The sequence below is a fragment of the Aedes aegypti genome, chromosome 2 (assembly GCF_002204515.2).
Source record: "Aedes aegypti strain LVP_AGWG chromosome 2, AaegL5.0 Primary Assembly, whole genome shotgun sequence".
Lineage (NCBI taxonomy): Eukaryota > Metazoa > Arthropoda > Insecta > Diptera > Culicidae > Aedes > Aedes aegypti.
In genome coordinates, this window is record NC_035108.1 from 356,023,271 (window position 1) to 356,044,037 (window position 20,767).

The 20,767-nt window shown below is 36.5% G+C and overlaps 1 protein-coding gene across 1 annotated transcript; it reads right to left on the reverse strand.

Annotated features, from left to right (window-relative positions):
• Positions 1–1,205: 1,205 nt before the first annotated feature.
• On the reverse strand, positions 1,206–18,639 carry LOC5575714 (DET1- and DDB1-associated protein 1). The gene is made up of 4 exons (XM_001662111.2): positions 18,448–18,639; positions 18,130–18,268; positions 2,137–2,198; positions 1,206–2,074 (listed from the first exon to the last, which is right to left on the reverse strand). The coding sequence occupies exons 1-4, from the start codon at positions 18,448–18,450 to the stop codon at positions 1,973–1,975; spliced, it is 306 nt and encodes a 101-aa protein (XP_001662161.1). The 5' UTR covers positions 18,451–18,639; the 3' UTR covers positions 1,206–1,972.
• Positions 18,640–20,767: the final 2,128 nt, after the last annotated feature.

Sequence of the window (20,767 nt, forward strand, 5' to 3'; positions counted from 1 at the left end):
AACGAGATAATGATCCGAGTCAATAGTAGGGCCTCGGAAGGTCCTGACATCCATGACATCTGAGAAATGTCACCCATCAACCAGCACCTGGCGAATTCATTCAAAGTTCTCACGTTCCAAGGTCCAACTTTCCAATCGTTGTCCTTTATTCGTTGCCGAGTCTGTTGCCGTACAATCAATCCGCTTGCTCTACTACTTACATCGTGCTAGAGGGGCTGCCTCCTCGGTGCTGATACGATACAGCATTTTCCGTGTGTTCTTTACATGATAACCACGGTCATAGCCATCACAACCATCCACCTTTACTAAAGCTTTCGACCTGTTGCTCTAGTTCTCAATAGTTTCAAGTTCTTTCGGACATGCTTCTATGATGAGCCATCATGCGCTAGCGGGGTTCGACAAAGATATGTGTTAACATATTTCACTTATTTAGAATAGAAGCATGAAACGAGCTCATTAATTGATATTCTATCGACGACAGGGTAGTTCCAAATCTCTTTTAATTCCGTCACTGTCATGTCGCTATCCAATTGTGTTCCAAATCTACCGAGCTGGCACATCGCGGTCAGGTACCTCTTACAAAACACGTCTAATCGTGTCAACTTTATCCTATAAATTCCTGGATCTCCACCAAATTTCATGGAAAACTATGGAATTGTCATAGAAGATCTTCAGTAGGAATTTTTGGAAAATCGCCGAGAGCAACAAATAGAGAAATCGGTGGAAAAGTTACTATAAAAATCTCTCGAAGAAATCCCTTGGAAAATGGAAATACTCAAAGGTGCAGTCGTCTTGGAGTACTGGACTGCCCATAAACGCATAATTGTCCCATGCGAATAGGAAATCCAGCAAACATGGGACTGACATGCATTTATGGGCAGTGGAGCTTACCTTCAGAAGTCACAGGAGTTTCTTTATGAATCTCATGGAAAGCTGATAGAACAATCTATAGAAGAATTGTTAAAGGAATCCATTAAGGTGTGAATGTTTTCCTGTAGAAATCTGGAGAATCACTAGGGAAATCCCTGAAGCTTTTTCTTGAGGAATTTCATAAGAACATTGGACTTCATTTTAGTTAAAATAGATATTTTGAGACCTTTAAAAAAAGAGACTTTTCAGATTTGCATTAAAAAAAGACCTGCTATCAGTTCTGATTCCTGATGTAAGTAATGCGGCAATAGGGACTTTCAATAAAACAAAGTCAGTTATATAACCACCTGTGGCTTACTTTTACATTTATTTTTTATTCCTTAAACATATTCAGGCTGTATCTTCACGACAGAGATGCAATCAAAACGAGCTTGAAAGAATTTATTCAAAAGAACTAAAGAGAAAAGTTTCCCGTTACTGCACACCTTCGAAACATGGAAGAAAAGATCCCATTTATTGTTTTATACAAGACAGATTTTTTTCTTCAGATATGTCGCCCTTAATGAATGATGGTTGGGATTGTAGATTTTGCTATTTTTTGTTTAAATATGGTCGGTGTAATATTTAAATTTACTCGTAAATCTTCGAGGATGGTGTTTATCCCAAAAAAAAAATCCGAATAGAAACGAAAATGAATTAAGGAACAGATAATTTCTAACATATCGCAACTCAAAATTAAAGACTGAGAGCGGTAATTTGAACACCAACTCAGTGACGGTGACTATTCGTAAGGTTGATTGCTCAAGTTTCGGCAACGTTACGCCAAACTGCTTCAACCGGTCGATAGTCAGTGTGGTAAGATTTACAATTTACTTCTAACAAAACCAATCATTTAAACCTAGAGTTTGCATATTTTCGATCGATCGAATGATTCGCATTTGAGATGTGTTCGAAGAACAAAAAAAGAAAAAACTAACGGAACAAACAGGGCGATGGTCCAGTTCGGTTAATTCGGTGAAATTGAAATTGTTCCTGCTACAGACATCCTTTCACTGGCAGATACGAGACAATGCGGCACAAGACAGAACGAACGATGATTGATTTACGTGTTGTTGTTTTCCCGTGGGGGCAGTTCCAGGCGGGGTCGTTTCCGGAGGGTGTCGTTGGTGCCGTCGGATCCGTGCTCTCGCTTTTTGGGCGCATTCTGGAAAAAAGCATAACGGTTATGAATAGGAGATTTAACGCTGAATTCAGAGTAATGATCACCTTTTTATCCCATTGTTGATGCAAATAACGAAGCAGAATATTCTTTTTCTCGGTTACTATCACTGTGGAAGAGAAAGACAAAATTGCAATCAGTGTTTTATGTAATGCCCAGTGGCGCGGGAAGTGGGTAGGACAGGTAGGACATGTACTACGCACAAAAACACCTGGGTAGGACAGTCAAAGGATTGTCCTACCCACGATTTAACAAAAAAAAAAATAAAATAAGGACAAGAACAACAGAAAGCTTAAAAAGAAAATTAAACTATTTATCATCTGTTCAATATACATACAAACTCAATCAACGTCGTACTTATTCTTATAGAGAATGGAAGGTTTTTCATGGCTTCTCATGCCTAGTGAAGCGTGACATGGTTTATGCAAGACCCATACAAAAATATGTCGTGAAAATCTTGGGAACCTAAACTGTGAGAATTGTTACAAGAAACTTCTTTAATCGTTAGAAAAACTAATGCTGCAATCGTGTATGGCATTTCTGAACGAATCAATTCATAATTTCTTAAAAATATCAACGACCAACTCTGTATATGTTCTGGCACAAATTTCCATGAGCATTCCTGGAAGTAATTCATTAGTTGTTTTTGGAATATCCATAGAGAATTATAAAAAGATTCAAGAAGAATATTTGGAAGAAGTTATGAATTAACCTAAGACCAGTCTCATCGTGTTATACAAAGCACGAGGGTGGTGGTGCTAGCGATTTCTGAACATGCGATCACTCTTGGTATGATCTATCAAAGCTGAATCTCGTGAAGATTTCCAGAACACTTCCTATAGAACTCCCAGAGTGTCAAGAAGCTCTTGGCTGATTCAGTAGTAGTTCTAAGTTAATTCTTGAAAAATGATTTCTGGACCCAATTTTAATGCAAATCTCTAAAAGTCTCTACTTTAATGGAAAGTCCTAAAAGTCTATTTTTTCTTAATATGATTGCATTGAATCCTGATGTGAAATTGTACAGGCTCCAGAGAAACCTTTATAGAGCTCTTCAAGAGTTCGTCTCAGAATTCCCAAGCTTCATTAATTATCATAGTCAATTTATTTGAAATACTTTCAGGGTCTTCTAGAAGGATCTCTCCTGATATTTTCCTAGAGATTTCTCCCAGAAACTCTTCCTGAAAAATTTCAAAGCATGCTATTTCCAGAATTTGCTTCATCCAGAAAATCCATAAGAACTCCAAAAATGCTGCCTCCAGTAATTTCTTCAGGTATTATTGTGATTTTTCCCCACATTTACCCTGGAATTTTCCCCGAATATTTTTCCACTAATCCTCCAACCAAACTCTCCAGTTGTTACTGTAGGAGATCTTCCAAAGATTTTCAGAATTTCTTCCGAGGATATTCACGAATGTTTATTACTGAATTTTTGAGAAAATAGTTTAATTTTTTTTTTCAAAAAACAGTTCTTGCAGAGTTTCTTGAAAAAAAAAAAACAGTTTATGTGGATTCCTTCAAGAATTCAGCCACGTTTCCTCCCAGGGACTCAGGAACTTCTTGAGGGGTTCTACGAACAAATCTATTTTTTCTAGGAGTAGGTGATCCAAGTATTCTCCAGCATTGAATCCAAATATTACCTCTGCAGTTTTTCTAAATATTTCTTAAAATGTTTCTCAAAGCATTGCAATGCAATCTTCAAAAGTCTATTCAAGTTTTCACATCAATTCATACTACAGCATTTTTTTTCCATTATTCCTAAAATAATTCCTGCACAATTTCTTTTGAGATTCTGTTCAATGTTTTTCGACAAATTCCTTTAGCAAATCCTGTGGAATATTATTCCGCAATTGGATTGATTTTTTTTTTCAACTACCTCAGCAAATTATCTATGAAATCTTCTAAAACTTCCTTATTAGTTCTTGCAGAGGTCCTTGTTCATTGAGGAGGACTTAAAAACTCACACAGGTTATATCAGATGTTACTCTAGGTTTCTCTTCAAAAATATCTCACGGATTCATTTTTCAAAATAAAAATTCTCGGCTTTTCATTGGAGAAATTTCTGAAAATAAAAACTTTTAAGACTTACTTGAGAAAATTGTAATTGTAATAGTAATTGTAATTGCTCAATCCACACCCTGGCAGACAATTATCCGCCCATCTAGACACGGGCTGGGTGAGGACCTACCAAGCCTCCCCCGTTAACATGTCCTATACCGTTTAGCACACCGGGATCTTCCACAAGCAGGCGCCGGAATTAAAGCGGTCCCACAAGCTTCAGATACATTAAATAGATATAGTCCCTCTGGCACTAAACCGAATGGCGCCCTCCGCTTCACCACTAGTACTGCTTCCCCACACGCCAAGCACAATATCGAAAGTAGCGCGTTGTATAGCAAATACAGTACACCACCTCCGACACTATGCCAAATGTACAGGAAAAATAGCACCAGTAAGAAAGCGGAAGGCGCACCACTCGGTTCAGTGCCAGAAGGACTATAAGTATAACGAAGAAGAAATGAAAAGATAGTAGAGTTGGTTAGGTTATTTGATTGCTGAAACGAAAAAAACAGAAAAAAAAGAAACAAAGTGTTAACATTAAAACGGGGTTTTATAATTGATAAATGTATCGATAGTTTCTCATCTGTTACGTTTCCTTATCGTAGCGCTGTCGATTTTTTCCATCTCCAGGGTGTTCGTCTCCGCTCGAGCAATGAGGACCATGATGAAATGAGAATATAAAAATGTGAGCATTAGTGTTGATCTAGTAATAGATTAATTTAAACTGCTTTTCATGTGCTAAGTAACTTGTAAACTCCTACTCAATTATGTTTTGTTGGCCTACACGTTTTATTTAGACACAATTTTTATTTAGAAAACTATTTGGATCCGAGATTTTAGGTGCAGATTGAGCATGTTTGATAAAACAAGCATCCTGTTTTCAGTTAAAGAATGTTCAAGAAGTTGATAATTCTGTTATTTATACTGACTACATACAAGAATTCACTATTGATGTAATATATGGATATTGAAAGTTCCAACGCGCGATTATAATACTTCAGTTTTCGTGCTGTTGTATTGGTGTAAGTAGTGGGAAACCAATCAGTTTGGTGATTCTAACGGTAACAAATAACAAGACGAAAGGAAAGTTGATAATCTATCATCATTATGATTTCAGTCCTAATTTCATGATCCGTTTAACAAATTCCGTGTATGATTCGGCAATTTTAACAATTTATACATGTGTATTCGAAGAAAACAGACTACGAGCATTTATTACCTGTTGCAAGGTTCCTAAGTGATCAGATATTTATCATTTTCTACAGCCTAATTTAATAATACCTACATTGGGTTGTAACAAAAATTTGATCTTGGGATGTTGATTTGCCTCCTAATCATAGTTTCGACAATAGTCACATGCTTACTATCCCTTATGGCAGTGTTGTTGATTCTATTGTCTATCGCTCATCAGTTTCGCGCCACCCGGCAGGGACTTGGTCCTATGTACCCAATACTCTGCTGTGTCTTAACTTCACGCAATACATTCTGTAGATGTGTGATACAGTTTGCGGAATATTATGATTTATCACTTCGTTCAGATGGAAAATTCTGTTATGGTACCATATTCACATATCAGATAACTCCCACCTGGAACGATGTAATACATCGGAGACATGTAGATTCAGATGTATGTATACGATCTATGCCTAGTTCGGCTCTGATCGACAGGCAATCAGTGTATTCAGTTTTTCAACTAGCTTGAAGCGATGAACGTTTCAAGACAAGCTCTCCACTATATCTGCTAGCAATCACCGGTCGTCGATAGACATTTCGGTTCTTTTCTGCTAAAGATAGATCCGATAGTATGCCAAAGACTATGGCTCATGCTTTTCAATACAGCTGGAAAAACAAGAACTACACCCAGCACCAAATAGTACGTAACTATGAGGCGGACCGGAAGGTTTGATGAGCAATCCCCACCTTTTAAGACTTACTTGAGAAAATCTCAAAAAATCTGGTATTAGGAGCTATTTCTGTAGAAATTTTAGAAGAAATCGCTTGGACAATTGCTGAAGGTTCCTGCAGATATATATCTAATTGAAATCTTTTATAAATCCTGAAAGACAATTTCATAGGAAATCCCTAGAAATTCTGGAGAAGCTATTGATTGAATTTCAGTAGATGTTCTGACCAGGAATCTTGGATGATGTCCCAGTGAAATCTATGGAAGAATCGCTACACATAATCACGGAGGAAAAAAGACTTTCTTGATACAATTCTCGAAGAATTTTTGAAGGAATTTAAATGATTTTCGAAAAAACTTTAGAGAAATGCCATTTCTGTAGTACACCCTGGGAAAACCAGGCTTAATTATTTAGGCATCCTAAGCAAAATACTTGGAGATATCCCCTTGGAATATTCATAGACAAGTTTCTTGGGAAATAATAGCTTTAGAAATTTCCGAAGTAATATAAGTAAATACCTGAAATAATTTCTGATGATATTACTGGAGAAGACTATGAACATACACTAGCAGTTATACTTGTCGTAAAAATCGCGAGAGAAAAGTCTTAGTTCTTTGAGAAATATCTGCTCTGATGGTATAAAGAATCATTATCAAACTCTTATTGCCTGGATCCTATTAGGTTTCGTTTTGTTTACTTGCTTTCTGTTTGGTCTTTTTTCAACCTCTTTTTGATTCATTTTAGGTCTCTTTTTTCAGGCAACAATATCCTCATTATTTTTAAGGTACTCAGACGCAGCCTTGTAAATACGGAAAGCTTTCTTAGTTTTGTGGTAACGACTGGTATCCCTTGCGTTGGAGCTCCTAAATATAGTAACTTTCAATTTTCAGTTTCGGAATCCATTAGTTAATTTTTTTTTTAGCTTCACAAAATATTTGCCAACGTTTGTCCTACCCATGGTTTCTAACGTGGACGCGCCTCTGGTAATGCCTGTTGGTGAATCAGGATCAAGAAATTCTATTCCATTTGCTGAACATTGCAGAGTTCTCTCTCGTGCGAGAACCGTGACGACATGCCATCAATCATTTATCAAATGTTTCAGGTATGCTGTTTTTCTTTTGTAAACAGCTTCCCACGGATTATTTAAAAAATGAATTCTCGCGTTCAGTATCATAAGGGCGTAACTGCAATGATCGATTTCTCTTCATCGATTTTCTCTTTAGTCAATTACTTAGTCGGGCGACTGTTTTCGACTGCTATTTTCAATTAAGTGGATATAATTCATTGTCCTTCATCATGTTGTATCGTAAAATGTTATCAAAATCGATTGAACTTCGTGTACTAATCAAAAGAGAGAATCGACGAAGAGAAATCGATCACTGCAGATACGCCTGTATGATACTCAACGCGAGAATTAATAGATAACTGGAGGAATACATCCTACTTTTTCGCGAAAGTATATCGCAAAAATCACACCAGGATTACTTCCAAAAGCAAGAATTTGAGAGGATATTTCCAATAAAACTTCCTGATTTTTTCAAAGATTAACAGAGTAGTTTTCCATAGAATTTGTATCCAGAAAATTCTCGAAGCAAAGTTTCCAGGAAAAGTTGATTAATTTAATTTTATTCAAATATCTTACCAGAAATTCAGATGGAAATAATACTTGGAACCACGGAATTTTTGATAGAAATTCAAAAAACTTCGAAGGATTCTACAGGAATTCTACAAAGCATTTTTTAAGGGATTTCACAAATTATTTAATAAGAAGCCATATCTTTACAACATACCGCTAAAATCGTTCAAAAAATCCCTTATCCTTCTTCTCTGACTTAGTTGCAGCGTTTCGCCATTTTTTATTTAATTCGATGTCTGTGCTGTAAGTAATCTCTGAAGACGTCACTTGAGGTGGCAATTCATGTATAATTTTCAGGGAAACCCTGTATGCCTGGAGAAATTCCTCGGAGGATTGCTTGAGAAACTCCTAAGGTATCTGTGCAAGGATCCTAAGTAATTGTTTTTGTTTTTTAGAGATGTAATAGAATTTCTAAACATTTTTCCAGAGTCCGGGTTATTTGTGCATAACATAATTTGACATAAGGTCATCTGCAATAATGGGCATTTTGCATAACATTATTTCACCAAGAACAGGCATCATTTGAAAAAAGGATAATTTGGTTATGTCAAATTACCATTATGCCATATGACCGTTATATGAATTGCCTAACGCCATACGACCTTATGCCAACAGGCCCGTTCCCATTTTCCATATTTTTTCTCAGGAGTTTTAGAAAAAAAAAAATAATCCTCTGAGATTCCTTCAGAGATTTTTCCAAAACAATTCTGAGAAAGATTGCTCAAGGAATTGCACAACATTGGAATCATCTTCTTACTTATCCATATTTTTTTCATTACCTATACTATATTATCATTGAAAATTCCTCCCGCAATTCTTACACGAGTTCTTACAGTCACGCCAGAATAATTTTACACAGAATTTCTGGAGTCCTATAAAAAATTAAGAGAAATTCATGAAAAGATACTGAGGAAGTATCCGGAAAATCTAAGTCATCTGAATGGGGACCATGAAGAATAAATGGAAGATTTTCTGAAATGGATGAGTTTCTGGAAGAATGTTCAATTGAAAATTAGAACTAGACGCTTGGGCTTCACGAAGCACTACCCAGCAAAACGCTCCAAAACAGGCCCTAATACGATATATTAATATTATAAGTAGTTTTCCAGGTATAACAAAATTTCCTGATAATTTCATGTTTTTTTTTCAGGTAGTAGACACCCTGTTTCATTGAATTGTGGAACCGCTGAATTGTGGAGAATCTCAGGAATATTTCGAGAATCGTATTTGGACAAAATAAATTGCGTCGCTTGGCTGTCCGAAAACTACTGTTTATTATTCATTATTCTTCTCTCCGCTATTCCAAGGGGTGCATCAATGGGTTCGAATGCAGCACCACAGAATAATTCCTCAAGGAATTTTGGATTTATAAAAGTAAACGTGAATGAATATTTGGAAAATCTTTTAACTATAGTTGTCAAAAACTCTGGAGTAAATTATTCGAATTTTCTTGGAAGAAATTCTGTACTAAAAGATCTCCTAGATTTTCTAGGGTAAATATTGGAGAACATGTTTGAAATACTTGTGGAAAATATTCTGAGGAAGTCAAAGATAGCTTTGAGCTATCAAAGTAATAGGGGAAAGTGGGTCAGTTTGGCCACCTTAAGGAAAAGTCGATAAATGTGGAGTGCTTCGTGAAGCCCAAGCAGGACAGTTCGGTTTTGCGTTTTCCGATAGATTTTGCTTACGGTTTCGCGCGTGTTTTCGTCTCCGAAGATTTTTTTTCCTGTTTTGGAGCGTTTTGCTGGGTAGGTATTTGGGAAGACACAAGCAAGACGGTTTGTTTTCGGGACGCCAAGAGGTTTTGCTGTCAGTGTCAGTTTTGTGTTCAGTCGAGGATGGATTACCAACTGGTGAGTTCGTTTCATGCTTGTGATAACACATATTTTCTTGAAAGCGTAACTTTTAAGTAATATTAAAACAAACTTTGTATGGTTCGTCACTATAAGTGTCAGCATTATGCTTTTTCTTATACAATTTCAATATACATATATTTTTCTCTTTTTGACATTATTAAAAATTATCTTTTGAATTGTTCGACATTGTGAATGTTGACGTATTTTTTAAAAACTTCTATCATATCGATACAAAATGCACAGTAATACTCATATGTACAGTTCGTCACTACAAGTGTCGGAACTATTCCTGTTTCATATAATTTTAAATATATACATGTAATTTTCAGTTTTCGTCATTAATAAAAACATCTTTTGAATTAAAACTACAAATTGAACTTTAACACTTCACTTTTGCAAAAAAAAAAAAATAAATACTAAAATCACTTGTAAGGCGAGCAAATACCTTTAAACTCTAATATGTGTTGCTTATCTTGACAGATAGGCCTTACAAGTGATTTTAGTATTTTTTTTTTTTTTTTTGGAAAAGTGAAGTGTTAAAGTTCAATTTGTAGTTTTAAACATACTCTAATAATCCCTCCCCTAAATTTAATATAAAAAGTGTAATCTTTTGAATTGTTCGACATTATAGATGTTGACGTATTTTTTAAAGCCATTCAATGGGCACTTAATAGTTTTGCTCCTTTCAAATCTCCAGGAGCGGATGGGATTTATCCTGTTCTGCTCCAAAAGGGATTTGAGTTTATCAAACATGTTTTGAAAAAGCTACTTGAAAGCAGTTTTGCTACCGGGTACATTACCAGATCCTGGCGTGATATTACTGTAAAGTTTGTCCCGAAGGAAAGGAGGACGTGCGTCGTATGAAGAAGCGAAGAGTTTTAGACCAATCAGTCTGACCTCTTTTCTTCTGAAATGTCTGGAATGCATTATCGATCATCACATCCGTGATGTTTATTTGGCAAACATGCCTCTTCCTGTGAATCAACATGCTTACCAATCTGGAAAGTCCACTGTGACTTTTTTACACAAAGTTGCATACGATATCGAGAAAGCATTCGCTCAGAAGCAATCCTGCTTGGGTGTTTTCTTGGATATTGAGAGTGCCTTTGATAACGTGTCTTTCGATGCCATATTGGAAGCCGCACGAAACCATGGGCTTCCTACAATGATTACCAATTTGATTCATCAAATGCTCAAAAACCGACATCTCTTCTCGACATTGCGTCAAGCAGCGATTCGAAAATTGAGTGTTTGCGGATGCTCCCAAGGGGGAGTCTTGTCACCACTTTTGTGGAATCTCGTAGCAGATACGCTATTGAGGCAACTCAATAATAGTGGTTTTCCAACATATGGATTTGCCGACGACTATCTAGCTCTGAGAGTTGGTATGTGCATAAGCACTAGGGTGCGGCTTATTTTTCAAAAGTTCTCAAAACCGAATATTCGTGTGCTCTACTAAATTCAAATCACATTAAAAGAGAAACCTCAAAATCTGAGCCAAAAATATTAACATTTAGAGGTGGCGCAAGCGTGCTGAAGGTGAATTTTCAAGTTATAAAAAATAACCTACAGTTAAGTAAACATAACTTTGTTATTTTTCAACCGATTTAAAAACTTTTAGCACCATTTTCTTTCAAATTAAATTTATAAAAATGTTGTAGAACATCAAATTTATCGAAAATCAAAACTTGTCTTAGTTAAAAACACTTTTATCCAAATTTTTCCTCATTTTGTTAAAAAAATCGTTTTTGTTTGACCATAACTTCATTAAAACTCAATCGATTCCAAATCTTTTGACATATTTTTGAAGCAAATTTATTTGTTTTTAAACTGTACATACAACCTTTTTTTCTAAAAAATATTTTTGACTTAGGTATTCAACAAAAACTACCCAAAAACATGATTTTTCAATGAAAAAATCAAATTTCTTTGGATTATTTAAGTTTTTTTTGCCGAAAAAAGCATTTTTTCTAAAAAACTTAAATATGTAAAGCATCTTGCCTTAATTACGAGTTGAATAGGGCATATAGTTTTTAACATACGCAAACATAATTTTGTTTCAAAATTATTTAAAAATTGTTGCAAAGTCCTTCCCAAAGGTTTAACAAATGAGAAAAATCAGTTTCAGCTTAAGAGACAATATTTAACTGCCAAAGATTTGACAAAACTGTCATTTTTCGTTAAAAAATCATGTTTTTGTGCAGTTTTTGCTGAATAACTTGGTCAAGACATTTTTTAGTGAAATGTAATATATGAACGGTTTGAAAACAATTAAATTAGCTTCAAAAGCATGTAAAAAGATTTGGAATCGGTTAAGTAATCATGAAGTTATGGTCAAACAAAGTTGAAATTTTTAGTAATATAAAGTAAAATTTGGAATAAATTACTTTTAACTAAAACTTGATTTGGTTTTAGACAAATTTGGTGTTCAACAAAGTTTTTACAAATTTAATTTTGAAGGTATTGATGCTAAAAGTTTTAAAATCGGTTGAAAAATAACAAAGTTATGTGTACTTCACTGAAGGTCATTTTTTATAACCTGAAAATTCAACTTCAAGACGCTTGCGCCACCTCTAAATGTTAATATTTTTGGCTCAGATTTTAAAGTTTCTCTTTTAATGTGATTTGAGTTCAGTAGAGCACACGAATTTTTGGTTTTGAGAACTTTGGAAAAATAAGCCGCACCCTAATAAGCACCCTATTCGACCTGATGCAAAGTGCTCTTCAGGTAGTCGAGAGTTGGTGTCGCCAATATGGCCTTTCGGTTAACCCGAATAAAACATCTATTGTTCTTTTTACGGAAAGACGAAACCGCGATGGAATTCGACCTTTACGTATTTCTGGCACTGAGATTAATGTGACTGATCAAATAAAGTATGTCGGAGTCATTCTAGATTCCAAACTTTCATGGATACCTCACATTGATTTCAGAGTCAAAAAAGCTTGCATTGCCTTCGGTCAATGCCGGCGAACCTTTGGTAAAACTTGGGGCCTCAAACCAAATATATCAAATGGATTTACACAACAGTTGTTCGACCAGCATGGCATGTGTTCGACCAATATGGCATATGGATGTCTTGTGTGGTGGCAAAAGGGCGAAGTGAGAACAATCCAATCGAAATTGGGCCATCTCCAAAGGATGTGCTTGATGGCGATGTGTGGTGCGTTCTCTACAACTCCCACAGCAGCGCTCGAGGCCCTTTTCGACGTTGCGCCACTACACATATAGGGTAGATATACCAATAGTGGAGGTACTAAGCGCGATTGAACTTTATTTAACCACCTTAATTCAAGAAGCGCAATTAATGCACATGTTGATACTGGAACGGGAAGTAACGACCATTGACTTAATGAGAAAAATGATTTCATCGCAGTAATCCACGGCATGTCAGTGAAAAATAATACCTCCACTATTGGTACGCTGTTCCTTTAGTTGCGGTATTTTTTTAATTTGTGTTCCTATAGTTGTGGTATCCGTTGTTTTCTTATGGGATCCTCCACTATAGGAACACTTTACCGCAACTATTGGTACAAGCGAGAACAGTTTTAGCAAATTTAGTGATTTTTCATCAGTTTTCAAGCAATTTGGACGCTCTTTTCAACTATTCCGTGTGTAAACAAGCCAATACGTCGATTGGCAGTGTCGGTTCTGTGGCTAATGGAATAAAATCAGTGAAAACGGCACTACCGCAACTATAGGAACACCCACAACTAAGGGAACATTTACCCTATCTTAAACAAGAAGCACTTTCTTGCTCTTACCGTTTATGGGTACTGGATCTACTGGAGAAAAATCCAGTGAATCGTAGATCTACACACACTTCGTTGTTTTCACTTTTGGTGAATTTGGACAAAATTGTCCTTGCTCCAAGTGATCTCACAATTGCTTGTCACTTTCCTTACAGGACATTTTCCACACAACTCCCTTCACGGGAAGAGTGGACGTCTGGCTATCTGGAAAGAAGTATATCAAACAATATAGTATGTTACACTGATGGCTCCCTTCTTGAAGGTAGAGCTGGTGCAGGAGTATATTCTCGTGAGCTAAGGCTGAATCAGTTTTACTCACTTGGTAAAAACTGCACCGTTTTTCAGGCGGAAATATTTGCTCTTATGTGTGGAGTGCAATCAGCACTTCAACAGCGCGTAATGGGTAAAGTCATATACTTCTGCTCAGATAGTCAGGCTGCTATAAAAGCTCTCGCTTCGGCCAACTCAAGGTATAAAATAAATTGGCTGATGAGCTAGCTCACGATGGAGCATCGCATGATTTCATTGGCCCTGAGCCGGCTATTCCAATTTTGAAGTGCTGGGTGAAGCTTCAGATAAACTCTTGGGCGGCAACACAGCACAAGCAATATTGGAATAGTTTGGAGTCATGTCGTCAAACAAAATTGTACATTACTGAGCCATCTTCAAGGGTGGCGAAGTATTCAACAAATCTGTCAAAACAGAATTGCAGTCTCTTGGTCAGAGCGTTGACAGGCCACTGCCGACTCTACTATCACATGGCAAATATTCAGCGTGCTGACTCATTTGTGTGTGATAGTTGTGACTCCGATTATGGAACTTCGTATCACCTGATATGTAACTGTCCAGTTTTTTCGCAAATGCGATTCCAATTACTTGGTAAACACTTATTAAGTGAAACTGAATTCAGAAGCCTGAATCTTCAGGACATTCTGTTATTCTTAACCCGCTGTAGTAATGAGCTATAGGCTCTCTTTACGCTCATGCGTTTTGCAGTGCCCTTTTTAGGGCGCTGTTCGAACCGATTGTGGTATGGAGCTACATGCTCTCATTTCGCTTATGCGATCTTCCCTCTTCAAGGGACCCCATTCCTATTTCCTCCCATCTTTCCCTTCTCTTTCCTGTCCCATCTGGTAGATGATGAAATAGGCTCAAATATGGCGATGGCACAAATCTCTCAACTGGTGGGGAACGTGCCTTTGGAGCCGGCCTTCTGATATTTGATACCTGATTTCCATTGTCTTATAACGTTCGCGAACGAGTGAGTGATTTTTCAAAGTTATTAATATTTATAAACACTCTGTGCGAAAAGATTGAATTTAAAAAAAAAATCTTCTAATAGTTAAACATCATCATTCTAAAATGATGAAATATGAAAAAGCCATTCGGGGCAATATGGACAGTTGTTTTTTTAATTCATTCATTTATTTTTGTTTGAGTTTATTTTACAAGTTTATAAAGAGATCTGCTACCAGCCCTGACTACTTTCAGCCTTTTCTTATTTATGCTAGTGACAAAATGTTCCAATAGGAAGCCCGTATGGCATTAGGGATTCTATAACATTCCCCAGAAAACCATTCCCCCGAAAACCTTTCCCCAGAATTCCGTTCCCCAGAATGAACCATTCCCCAGAAAATCGTTCCCCAGAATGTAACATTCCCCAGAATTCCATTCCCCAGAATGCACCATTGCCCAGAAAGCTATATGAATATCCATTTTTTTCTTTTTTTTAATTATTGCTTTGCGTGAGTCACTTATGGGGGGGCCCAGATATCCGTAGCGGTAAACGCGCAGCTATTCAGCAAGACCAAGATGAGGGTCGTGGGTTCGAATCCCACCGGTCGAGGATCTTTTCGGGTTGGAAATTTTCTCGACTTCCCAGGGCATAGAGTATCTTCGTACCTGCCCCACGATATACGCATGCAAAAATGGTCATTAGCATAGTAAGCTCTCAGTTAATAACTGTGGAAGTGCTCATAAGAACACTAAGCTGAGAAGCAGGCTCTGTCCCAGTAGGGACGTAATGCCAGAAAAGAGGAAGAAGAGTCACTTATGTGATAGGCTAAGGTCTGATGTGACAAAACAAATATGTAGGTAGGAGGGTTAGGGACATAATGAACACACGGGGCGAAATGGACACCCCCTTACTCTCTGGGAATATGCATATTTCAGCAAAACTTTATAAACTGTACGAAATCTGTATTGTATATGAACGTTTTGACGGTATAAAAGTTTACGCTTTGCTTCATTTGTCCTCTGAAATTCTACTATATTTTTTTTTCTCAGTTTCAAATTAGTTTATAAGCAAAGCGGAGGAAGCGGTGGATTTAATTTTAGAGCAAAGAAACATATTTCGATTCTATGTAAAATAAGCATTTACCTAAAGTGTCCAATATGCCCCTAATCCCCCTATTCATGAGTATTTTGCATATTATAATAATACACCCTTCTTTTAATACATTCCCATAAAATATACAGACTATATGTATATTTTTGCATATATAGTGATGCACCCTTCTTTAAGTATTATCTCATTAATGATATAGACAAAATATATCGATGGAGAGCCCATATAGCATAAGGTCACTTGGCATAAAATGATTTGGTATAAAGCCATTTGCCATCCAACCATACTTAAGCTCCTTCTTTTCAAAAAGGATGTTCTTCATGTCATGCCAAATGGTCATTGGCCAAATGACCATTATATCAAATATTCCTTGATCATTTAATCAATCATGCCAAATGCCTTCTTGCCATTTGGTATCCTTACGGAAAAATTTGTCTATATCGTCAACAGGATAAGACTGAAAGAAGGGTGTATCACTATTTTGTGCAAAATTAAACAAGTCATTTGTAATTTAGACTTGACGCAAAGAAGGGCGTATCATTTTGATGTGCAGAATAGTAAGTTTTTGTTCTGCCGAGTTTACGTCATCATTATATCGGAAACGTATAATATGATACTACGAACATCTTTGGAAACTACTATACCGAAAGAAGGGTGTAGCTCTATTTTGTGCAGAGTAGTGATGAGTTGTATATTCTTTTAAATAAATATTGGATATTGTGTTTCCCCATAGACTGATCTATCAGTCTTCATAAGTGCCAATAAAAGTGAAACTACTGTGATAGTTCATTTGCAAATGAAATTTGAATTATGCGTAAAGTGTTCATAATTAGCAGCACCAATGAAGATTAGCATTGGTGCTGCTAATCATGTACTTGTAAACAACTTTGTATAGCGAAGTATGCACTTCAACAGAAAAGAAACGGCTTATCTCGATGCGTGGGAAATTTTTTGCAAGAAATACTCAAGAAAAGCATTTTTCTTTGATCGCAGTACGCAGTTGAAAAGAAATGTCAATTCAAATGGAGCTCACTGTAGGAAATTTCTTGACCATTTCTTGGGGAGAAATTTTTACTTTTCTTGGGCGGAACAGCATACTTAGCTTATGGAGTTTAATTTTCAAGTTTTTTAAATAGATTATTTCAAAACTTTAAAGTAGGTATATAATTTTCTGGGGAATGGTCCATTCTGGGGATTGGTTTTCTGGGGAATGGTTCATTCTGGGGAGTGAAATTCTGGGGAATGGTACATTCTGGGGAATGAGATTCTGGGGAATGGAATTCTGGGGAATGGGTTTCGGGGGAATGGTTTTCTGGGGAATGTTATAGAATCGGCATTAGGTCGTTTGACACCAAGCCATTTGGAAACATTACATTGAACACTGAGTGCCCATTCCGTGACTAGACTAGTGATGTATTGATGATTAGGTTAGCAAGGATCTTTGCAGCTTGTTGCTAGAATCCTTCATGTTTCTAGGTCAAATATCATTCGGCCAAATAGCAAATAGCTTTGGAGGAAAAATTAGTAACACGGATGATTGTCAGCTGGTAAATATTAAATCGGAAAAGGTCTTAATACTACAAAAGGTTAGTTATTACGCAGTCAACTCTCTCAATTCGACATTCTAGGGATAATCGAGATACAGAACACATACCTATATTTCATTTTGGAACTATCCATTGTTTTGACAAAACACATAAAAATAGTAATTTTAACGTGAAAAAGAGTAAAATATTGACACATTCTCCCATGAAAACTGTCCCAAAGGGATTTCCAAGCCAACACCTTTTTCCATCGCAACATTCATGTATACTTTACTAATACATACATATAAACAATGACACACTTTGTTTGAAATTGTCGTGGAAAAATGTGAAGTTAGTGTAGTCTCATATTGAAAAATTAAGGCATAACAGCCTCTATCTGAACTTTCTATCCAAATAGCAATTGCAAAACGTGAATTGTGTTCCAGATTACCAATCAATAGATCAATAGAAGCAAAATGCGTTATCTCAGTGTCGTTGCAAAATAATATGAGCGCTATTTCCTAAATGCCAACATTTTCCATATGGAACAGTTATGCTTTTATGGACAGTTTGAATCTTAAATGTTTTTAAATTTTATCTCTTAGAAGTAGGTTGTAAGCTTTCATTTAACTATCAAGAACATCATAACATTCAATTTTATAAATTATTACTATTTAGGCGATATTTGTAACTATTTATGAAAATATCGAGTTCGAGAGGTAAACTTGCATTAAAACACGAAACAGATAGCAACGAGTTAGGGAACATCGATAAGAGAGGTATCGAATTACAGAGGAAGAACGCTAGATTGAAGGGGCCGCACAGTTTATCGAGTTAGTGGATATATCAAGTAATGGAGAATTGACTGTAGGATCGCTTCGCCCTCCTTGAAATCCTGGAATTCAATTTATGGACATTTTTGCCCTGTGGCTTTCTTGCATTCATTAGACATGCGGTACTCACCCTGTTCGGAAGGAATGTCCACCGTTGGGATGTAAACCGAGGGTCTCTTGGAGGACGTCTTCACGCCATTCTCCGTGTTGAACAGCGAGAAGTTTTCCTCATTGTGGCAGGGGAGATCTTTCAGGAAGTCGGTTATCGACTGTAAAGAGAAACGGAAACAAAGAACAGTGAATTGAACATTCCGGACCGATTCCACCAACATGGAATGGGAAAGCTCCCTTCCAGTCAGCATCGATTTTTGTGTCCCCATCGGGAGATAATTGCGTCTCGATTATTTCGACTATTCCGAGCTTCCGGCGATTCCGGTCCGGTACTTACCATGTTATTCTAGGTTTGTGGGTGTGGCGGGACTTGGCCACAGGCAAGCCAGTCTCGGAGAAGACACGTTAATTTGGGATCGGGAAATAGCAAGTGAATGAACTTTTTTTGTTGATGATTTTCACGTTTGGCAGCAGAAAGAAGCACACACATCAACGCAAATAGAGAAAGGCGAATGTTTTTGACGGGATGACAGCTGTGCCAAAACAGTCAAAAAAGGGAACGAAAGGGGAAATGAAAGGTACATTTCTGGATGGCCTTCAGAAATGTGCATTGAAAGCGTTAGCGTTAGGAAATTAACGTGAGATTGACTACATGCAGGCGATTAAAATTTGAATTGTTTCTATCGAACTCACGGTAACAGATTTTCACGCAGCCTAAAGCCTGATTCGCTGCTGACAAGTAATTTCTCGGCCTATCTTGATGCATGGGAAATTTCTGCAAGGAATCGATCAAGAATGCGCTTTTTTCTGATCGCAGTACGCAGTTGAAAAGAACTGTCACTTCAAATGGGAGTCGCTGTAGAAAATTTCTGCAACGAATCGGCGAGAAATTTCTTGAGCGATTCCTTTTCAGTAGCAAATTAGGCTTAAGCCGCTTTGAATAAAATTATTTAGGGCCTGTTCACAAATTTCATAACGCTGAAAGGGGTGGGTGGATGTCCTCAAAAAGTTACAGGTCACACAAAATTTGTAAAACATTCGTACAAAAAGCGTTCTGAGGGGGTGGGTGGGTATCAAAAATGCCCATTTTTGGCGTTATGAAATTTGTGAATGAACCCTTAATCTTGAATAGATAACTGGTAATCCGAGGTAACATTAATAAGTTCTTCTAAAATTTCTCAAAAATTTCAATTGTTAACTCAAATGTTGCAAGTCTTATATTTTTAAAACAAGTACCGTAATTTCGGGTGAAATTGATCATTTTCACGTTTTCTAGTCTGTTTTCTATAATATTAACAAAGCAAAAAAACTAAATGCAGGAAAACAAGTACGAAGATGATCCTCATCGACTCATGTACATACTAAAATAAAAAATCAGGGGATCTCATTTCGGGGTGTTAGTTTTCAAAACAACTCTACATGATAAATTTTAGCTCCCTCAATCCGAATATGCTTGTCAAATTCTTAACAATGCAATAGGGATGGTACACAAATTATGTCATGCTAAATTTCAACTTTTTCGACCCCCTCCCCCCTCTTTGTCACGCTTTTTGTATGAGTCCTCCGAAAATTTTGTAAGGGTTGTCACGCTTGGATTGACCCCCTCCCCCCCTTTAAGCGACATCATTTGTGCATGACCCCATATTTATATAAATAATGAATAGTTAAATTTCAAGAATTACGCGGAAAACGCCTAAATGTATGCAATTTCCTAAGGAATTCAATGATATCTAACAGAAATTCAATTATTTCAACCATCTGAGCTAATTGGTACTAGTTTTGGTGATGAAATCTGGTTTGGGGATGTATCTCAAGCATCCTCACAAACTTTCAGGTTCATACCATGTTAAATTCTTTGCTTAAAAATAGAAGTTCATAGGTGTTTGGCAATACTTCACCGTGCATTATTTTGAAATTTTACATTATTTTCATAAAAATAAACATTCTTTAACGCAAAAAACATCACAACACACAATTCGACAATAGTTACGACAAACAACGTTCACTTACTTCAGCTTACATTGATATTTGTGCTCCATTACAATTAAATAAAATCCTGTGATACGATGATCAATTACACCCGATTTTACGGTACAAAAGTTGTAAGAATTTTGATATCATTTTCAGATTCAGGAGACCAACATTTAGGGGTCGTCCATAAATGACGTAGCATTTTAGGGGGGAGGGGGGTCTTCACGGATTTGTGACGATGTGTGACGAGGGGGAGGGAGGGGTCCCAACTAGTGGACGTAGCATTTTTAATAATTTTGGTAAAAAGAGTAGCACTGAAAAAACTGACAAACAGTTTCTAGCAATCTTCTTCGTCTGACTTATCAAACTTGGATTATGATATGATGATTTAACTTTAAAACAGGTTAAAAACTTCTATGAAATTTCAAATTTACCTGATAAGTACAATAAAACAGATTTGATGAAACTTTAAATAGTTATGAAAATATTATATTGTATTCGTGTCTAACCATTTTATTTATTTTATAATGATTTATCGACTTGTACAATATTGTTTTACCATTTACAAGCCAAAGAATCAACCATTTTTGGTTTTATTCATATTTTCTGTTGAAGCAAAGAATACAATATGCTCATTTAGGCAAATATTAACGTTATTATAGTAAAACACGTAAAACGAAAATTTT